The following is a 7436-nucleotide window of genomic DNA, read 5'->3' as shown; positions in this document are numbered from 1 at the left end:
CGAGCTCTCAGAACTCTCAAACTGACCAGATTTTTTACATTTACTATGTCATCAGAATACATAATGTATTGTTTGTTATTAATTGATTATTTGTTTATAATAATCAGATCATTGGATTTTATTGAAAACAACAACAACAACAAGGGAGAAAAAAAACAAAGATCAATGTTTTGTCCTAAAATGTTTTGTTTAATTAACACCAATTAATAAACATATAAAATACAAGTATTCACATTGATGGTGGTTCTCTCGTCAGAGGAGCTGGTCTGAGATCATCGGATGACTTTTAGCATTTATTTGTTAGATTTTCACTAAAACTGGTCAACAAATCTCATTTCTACACTGTCCTGATGATGATGCATGTTTTGATGCATTTTTTGTGAAAGTGTTGGAAAAGCTGCAAAACTACACGGCAGAACAAATGAAAACTGTACATCAGAATCCAAAATAACACGTGTTTTGAGTAATACATAGTGTGTGATGTACTTTACACACCAGGTAAACTGGCAGCACTGACACGTGGATCAACAGGAGGCTTCAGTGTTCCGTTTCCTGTCTGTAGACACGTGAAGACAGACGAGGCTGAAAGATCCAGGAAAGGAAAATAAGTCCTTGGACGCTCCTGAACGTTGGGATGTCCGAGGGTCACTGAACTCACCAACCATCAGATAAAAACAAACCTATGAAGCCCTTCATCGCCTCAGACTCACAGCTCCACCTGCAGGCTGACCCGACTCATTACAGGCTGGATGTTCTGAGGGTCCAACAGAGGCTCTCGGGTTCAGGTGTCCCTGAACGCCTCATGCAGCCTGTTTGGGCAGCTTCCTGCGGTCCTTGCCGGCGTTCCTCTTCCTCTTCTTGCTCAGGAAGTTCTCCAGCTTGCCACTCTTCTTCAGCGCCTCGTATTTCTCAGCCAGCTGCAGCTTCTTCTTCTCGGCTGCAGGACGACAGAGAGGAGAAAGAAAGATTACAACAATCATCAGAAGGTTTCTGTGTTTGTTCTTCATGGTCATGGAGACGCAGATTTATAATTTACTGCTGACTCTTTATCCTGACATATTTAACTTTAAGTTGTTTGATTAATTGACTACCTGTTGGGTCTCTAAACTTTTTAATAGTTTTAAAAAATGGAAATTAAAGCTGCAAGTTCAGAGGGCGACGTTGTGTCTGCTTTATTTATCAATTGGCCTTTTTGGATCAGCTGCAAAATGTCTATTTGGAGCTGAGGACCCAAAGTTCAAAGGTTTCTATTTAAAAAAGACAAAATATTTCTTTCATGTTTGTGACGTGTAATATGAGGACAGACGTGTGGACAGATGTGTGGACAGATGTGAGGACAGATGTGAGGACAGATGTGAGGACAGATGTGTGGACAGACGTGTGGACAGACGTGAGGACAGATGTGAGGACAGATGTGTGGACAGACGTGAGGACAGATGTGTGGACAGACGTGAGGACAGACGTGAGGACAGATGTGAATGAGGACAGATGTGAGTGAGGACAGATGTGAGGACAGATGTGAGGACAGATGTGTGGACAGACGTGAGGACAGATGTGAGGACAGATGTGAGTGAGGACAGATGTGAGGACAGATGTGAGGACAGATGTGTGGACAGACGTGTGGACAGATGTGTGGACAGACGTGAGGACAGATGTGAGTGAGGACAGATGTGAGTGAGGACAGATGTGTGGACAGATGTGAGGACAGATGTGTGGACAGATGTGTGGACAGACGTGTGGACAGACGTGAGGACAGATGTGAGGACAGATGTGTGGACAGACGTGAGGACAGATGTGTGGACAGACGTGAGGACAGACGTGAGGACAGACGTGAGGACAGACGTGTGGACAGACGTGAGGACAGACGTGAGGACAGATGTGTGGACAGACGTGTGGACAGACGTGAGGACAGATGTGTGGACAGACGTGAGGACAGACGTGAGGACAGACGTGAGGACAGACGTGAGGACAGATGTGTGGACAGATGTGAGATCTGGCTCTTACAGTTCTTGAGGAAGAACGGCCGTGCGCCCTGATTGGCTCGCTCCCTCTGCAGCCTCTTGAAGTGCAGCTCTCTCTCTCTCTGCTGCTCTCGGCTCGCCCTCGCTCGCTCCTGGTTCTCCTGCAGAGGAACAGTCAGTCAGTCAGTCAGTCAGTCAGTCAGTCAGTCAGTCAGTCAGACAGACAGACAGACAGACGTACGTCTCCACATTCAATCATTCAACCTTTATTCATTCGTCTGGGCCACATCAGACTCGTGTGTGTGTGTCTCTCACCATCCTCTTCAGGAGGAACTGCAGTTTCTCCGTCCTCTTGTGGTTGTTCTTCGCCTTGTGCAGCTGCTTCTGGATGACCTGCAGACAAACGGCGTGATTAAAACCAGCTTCGACAGGAGAGCAGCGCCTCAGATCAGTCCGATCTGAACTCCTCTCACCTCCTTCTCTCTGTGTTTGATGTCATTGATGAATTTAAACGTCTTCTCAAAAATCTCCGGCTTGTATTCTCCCGACAGGTCATCGAATCGAGGATCTCTGAACATCTGAGCGAAGAAAACACAGAGAAACAGAATCATGTCGAGTGTTGGAGCAGCAGAGGAGAACAGACTCGCTGTCGCCGGCAGGTTTTCTTCACTCACCGGCTTCCTGACGGAGACGACCTGACGGAGGAACGGAGCCGGTCTCTTGGCTGAAACCTCCATCGGCCTGAAAACACAAACACACACTCGGTGAGTCGTCGAGGCAGAACAGCCGCCTGTCCACCAGTGGACCAGTGAGACCAGTGAGACCAGTGGACCAGCAACCAGGAAGTCCTCTGAAGCTAGCAGGCTGAGCTACGTCCTTCTTTAAAGAAGGCTGTGTATGAATACGGCCAAATAATAAAGTGATCTTGTTGAAATACTCTGCATTATTGTCTAAAGTCACATTCATTTATGTAAATATAACAAAAATATAATAATAAATTGTGCTTCTAGGTCTCTACTGTGTCTCTGCTCATGATATTGTCTCAGAAGCTGAAGTATCTGAAACTGATGGATCAAGAAATGTTCAGCCGCCCGTCAGAAGCTCACCTGTTCTTGTTCAGTCGTTTCTTCTTGCAGGACTTTTGGCTCTTGTTGCCGCCGTAAGCGACCTCGTTGTAAACTTTGGTTCCAACTTTGTTCTGCAGCTTCAAAATGTCCTCAAAGGACATGTTGGAGAGTTCTGAGAGGAGAGAACAGAGAGAGCGTCAGGTTAAATCTGCTGAACACTGAGACAGAAACTGCACTGACATTCAACCTGTGTAACTTTACATCAGACTAAAATACATCAGTTTAAAAATGTCCTCTGTGGTTCTGATGCTGCATGAAACCTGCGAAGTTCCAGAGAAACGTAACAGATCTTTGACAGGAAGGATTGTTCATGTAGCTTCACTGATAATATTCTACCAACTCACCCTGTTTAATGTCTTCTCTCGTCTGGATCTCACTGCTGCCGCCAGCCTCCTCTCCTTCATCATCATCATCATCATCATGAGAAACTGAGGCTTCACTGTCTCCATCTTCCTCCTCTTCACCATCTTCCTCCTCTTCACCATCTTCCTCCTCTTCATCATCTTCCTCCTCTTCACCAGCATCTGATCCCTCCTCCACCTCTTCTTCTTCACCATCAGACTCTTCATCATCATCTTCATCATCATCATCATCATCACTTAATTCCTCCTCTTCCTCCCCCTCATGGTGCTGCTCTCCCTCCTCAGCAGCTCCTCCTCCTCCTCTCTCAGTGAGCAGGATGAAGTTCTTCTCCACATCAGAGTCTTCGTCGTCACTGCTGCTCTCCACCGTGTGTTTCTTCCTGGAGGCCGTCAGCTGCTGTCGCTGCTTCTCATCGTCCATCGTCTCTGCGTTTGTGGGAATCAGCTGTGAAAACAACAAGGAAGTGTTAGAGCCGATGTTGGTGGACATGCTGTGAAAGTGCTGCTGCCATTTTGAAAACAGCAGGTAGTGACATGTTTGAAAGCTGTTGAGGAGAGAAGAGTTGAATTTGTTTTACATCAAACAACAAAAAGTCTGAAAGGTTTTGATTTTTATTGTCCTCCCTAAGGAATGAAAGACAGTCACAGATCTGAGGCTTCAGGTCGTCCACTGACCCGTCCAGTCGACACGAGTCCGTCTGTGTCAAACACCTCGTCACAGGTGAGTTAATGATGTCACTGAGTGATGTCATGTGAGCCGATTGTGTCTGTAGATTAAAGTGAATCTAAAAAGAGTCTTTGTAAAGTTGAACTACAGATTTTACTGTGAGGGAATAAGGGCCGACCTTAAAACAGGTGTTTTTAGAATGGAGTTTGGTTGAGCAGTGAGTCAGTGGACAGAGGCTGTTTTAATAACAACATATAAACTGAGCTGAGTTTTATTGTGACGTTCATCTTGTTCAGAACATTTTCTGACCCAGTTGGCTCCATGTTGGTTCTGGTGCCGTGTTGATGAGACGGTGTTGTTCACTGAGCTTTAACACTAAACTACAACAAACTGACAAACATCATGTGTGAGATTCTGACCCAATTCAGACCGGATCAGTACTTTCTCACCTCTCGTCACTACAGACAAAGATTTGATCGATAAGGTCCATGAGGGGAACAGGAAGGGGCGGGGCTTCAGCTCTTTAAATGATAACTTGCACTCTTTCTAACAACCGTCCGAGGTTCTGTTTCATCTGCGTCCATTTGTTTGGTGGTTTGTTGGTTCATCAGCAGGATTACACAAAAACTACTCAACAGATTTCCACCAAACTAAGATGCTGAGTCCGTCTCACGACTGCAACTGACCCGTAACGACCACCCGCCTGCCCCTCAAACAATTATGTGATGCAAATCATTACTCAGCTCACGTCTGTGCAGGAAAACCTGCTGCTTCACAATAAAAGCGTTTAAATGATGGAGGGCTTTTATTGTGAAGAAGTTGGAGAAAACTAAACACTTAGTTAGTAGACTTAGTTAGTCAAACTGAGTAGAGCGAGGCCGGCAGCTGTCGTGGAAAACGAGTACACGGTTCTGATCAAACAGCCCACTGAGTCTCTGTGAATGTCCCGTCGTGTCTCCAGTGTTCGTTCCACATCACTTACAGGTTCTTCGTTTCTTTGCAGTGAGTTTAAACATGACTGAGGTTCTCTGGTGTTGTCACGGCTGTCATTGTTCTCACGTTCAGAGGGCGACGTTGTGTCTGGAGTAAAGTTCCTGGCTGGTTCTGGTCCTCCACAGTCCTGTCCATCGGCTTCTGTTTTCCAGAGTTCTGCATCTCTGTTCTCTTTAGTTTGGGTGCTCTGATGAAGCTGTGAGGGCTGAAGTCTGTCTTCACTGTCCTCTACAGTCTTCATGGTGACGGGAATGTCCTCCGGCGCTCTCTGCTGTTCTTCTCTAACGTGTTGCAGTTCTGGTGGTCCTGACTCGGTCTCCAGACGTGGACTCCTCTTCTGCAGCTCAGGGGGAACCACTGCTTCACTCACCAAGCACTGCTGGACGACTGCAGAGAATAATCACACACATACATGTTAGAAAACTGTCATTTCCTTTTAACATCTGCATGTCAGCTAACATCAGCCGTGTCGCACGCTGTCCGGAGACGACGCAGTAATGCAGTGATTATAATGCAGACAGCAGAAACAGCTGATCAGTCGTGTGACTCAGCTCCACCTCAAAGGAGCGTAGGAACACTTTTGTGAATTAGAGGAAGTTTCCATAAAATCTTTTGTGTGATATTCTTTAAAATGCTGAAGATGTTTGTGACGTTACACAATGTTTATGGATATGATCTGTGGAGGTGCAAATACACAGTCCAGCATGTCACCCCCACACATTTATATACTGCATTAATTCATAACCTGCATATATTACTTTATGTGCAAATTGAATTGATGACTCTACATCCCTCTGCTACAGACTATATCCACTGTGCATGTGCCAACAGAAAACAGTTGGTTCTCAGCAGTTTTAACAGTCAAACAACACGTGAAATGTATTAAAGTAGAAATGATGATGGATATTCTTTTCTTGAGAGAGAGCAGTAAGATCCTCTGAAATACGTCCTGTGTTTTATAAATTGTCAAGTTGTACATGATAAAATAAACAGCAACTTTTCACCACATTTAGCAAGAAAAAAAACGTGAATTTTAAAATGTTACTTTTGACCAGATTTACAGTAATATTTGTGAACTTTGTGGTCTTTGAAAGTCTAAAGTTTACGTCTCTTGTAAAAATATAATGTCAATGTTAAATCTAAATGATATATTCAAATATAAATATAAATGGGTAAAACAAAATATTTAGCCAATAAGCAAATTCACACTGCCTGTCACCGGAAGTACGGAATAAAGATGAAGCGGACCCACCTGCTCTGTGGGCCTGAACGCAGCGTCCATCAGTCCGTGTTGTCGGCACACTTCTTCCTCCTACTCCGCCATCGTTCTCTCCATCAGCTCAATGATCTCTTCAGCGGCCCAATGAGTCGCTGCTTCACAAAAGCTCTCAGTGTTTGGACTTTAGACATGTTTGCTGACGCACAGCAGCAACTTTTCCTCCACAAACTCCAGAAGAAAACACACTGGTCGGCTCAAAGGAAGTGACGTAAAAATAACGCGCCGAGCAGCGAGGAACAGATTCCTTATTAAAAAAAAGACAGATTTAGCAACAGAGCATTTTCTGAATCCTAGCTCACTATTTGATGTACAAATGCAGAGTTTGATAAAGATATTAAAGATTATTAATGATACTTGAATTCGGGGTAACGATGTTTATTTGTGAGCGTGTTTCTAGAGTCTCATTAAGGCTGTTTACCTTCAGAAAGCGGCGTCAAAAGTTGAATATAGTCTTTCTTTGTCTTTCATTTACATGCCGAATTAACAACTACATCGTAATGACACATAAAAGCTTTCATTAAGACTCGTGTTAACACAATGCCTTTACTTTGAGGCGGAACCATTTTAAAGCTGCAGATTTTTCAGTTCAGTTCGGCGTGACGTCTGCTCGGAGCGACAGTCCAGACAGCTCTCGGACATATTGACGAGCTAGCTAACATGTCCTCGGCTCAGCGGAGACACGAGTCTCCGCACAGACTCACTCTACAGCGGGTCAGAGAGACTGGAGGTGTTTATACCTGGTATCAAGTTGTTACTTAAGTCCTTTTCTGTGGAGCTCCATTATCCACGTGTGTCCATGTCGGCTACAACTGGCGCTGGTTTCTTAACAAGGCATTTCCGGTTTCAAAATAAAGGTTTCGCAAAAGTATTCGATGGGTTTTGACAAGAAAAACAGAAAATGTGCAACTATTTTATCAATATACACGTCTTAAAAAGGCGTCTGCTACGGCTTATCATCGTTCCAGGTCCAGTTAGGCAATGTGTAATACAATTGATATTTTGGAGCGCTCTTATTTTGTTAACATATTTTGTTGGCATAGAGAGTTG

The 7436-nt window shown here is 44.6% G+C and overlaps 1 protein-coding gene across 5 annotated transcripts; it reads right to left on the bottom strand.

Annotated features, from left to right (window-relative positions):
- Positions 1-164: 164 nt before the first annotated feature.
- Positions 165-7285, bottom strand: rrp36 (ribosomal RNA processing 36). 5 transcript variants are annotated; one of them, XM_037106268.1, is made up of 11 exons: positions 7127-7218; positions 6363-6633; positions 5100-5497; positions 3607-3895; positions 3433-3570; positions 3068-3200; positions 2636-2702; positions 2435-2539; positions 2277-2354; positions 2005-2122; positions 165-937 (listed from the first exon to the last, which is right to left on the bottom strand). In XM_037106268.1, exons 3-11 carry the CDS (start codon positions 5349-5351, stop codon positions 801-803), a joined length of 1317 nt encoding a protein of 438 aa, XP_036962163.1. In that variant the 5' UTR covers positions 5352-5497; positions 6363-6633; positions 7127-7218; the 3' UTR covers positions 165-800. The 5 variants fall into 5 exon arrangements, with proteins under 5 accessions (XP_036962163.1, XP_036962157.1, XP_036962172.1 ...); XM_037106262.1 differs by having other exon boundaries at positions 3433-3895; XM_037106277.1 differs by having other exon boundaries at positions 3433-3895; positions 5177-5497; positions 7127-7215.
- Positions 7286-7436: the final 151 nt, after the last annotated feature.

The sequence above is a fragment of the Acanthopagrus latus genome, chromosome 1, assembly GCF_904848185.1.
Source record: "Acanthopagrus latus isolate v.2019 chromosome 1, fAcaLat1.1, whole genome shotgun sequence".
NCBI lineage: Eukaryota > Metazoa > Chordata > Actinopteri > Spariformes > Sparidae > Acanthopagrus > Acanthopagrus latus.
Note: the sequence above shows the minus strand (reverse complement) of the source record. Positions and strands in the feature narration are given on the sequence as shown.

Excerpts from the sequence above, each read along its gene's own strand:
- rrp36 (XM_037106262.1), bottom strand. The coding sequence starts at position 5,351 with ATGAAGACTGTAGAGGACAGTGAAGACAGACTTCAGCCCTCACAGCTT. Across the intron at positions 3,201-3,432 it reads GAGAGAAGACATTAAACAGG|AACTCTCCAACATGTCCTTT; the intron begins GTGAGTTGGTAG and ends CTCTCCTCTCAG. Across the intron at positions 2,123-2,276 it reads AGTTCCTCCTGAAGAGGATG|GAGAACCAGGAGCGAGCGAG; the intron begins GTGAGAGACACA and ends GTTCCTCTGCAG.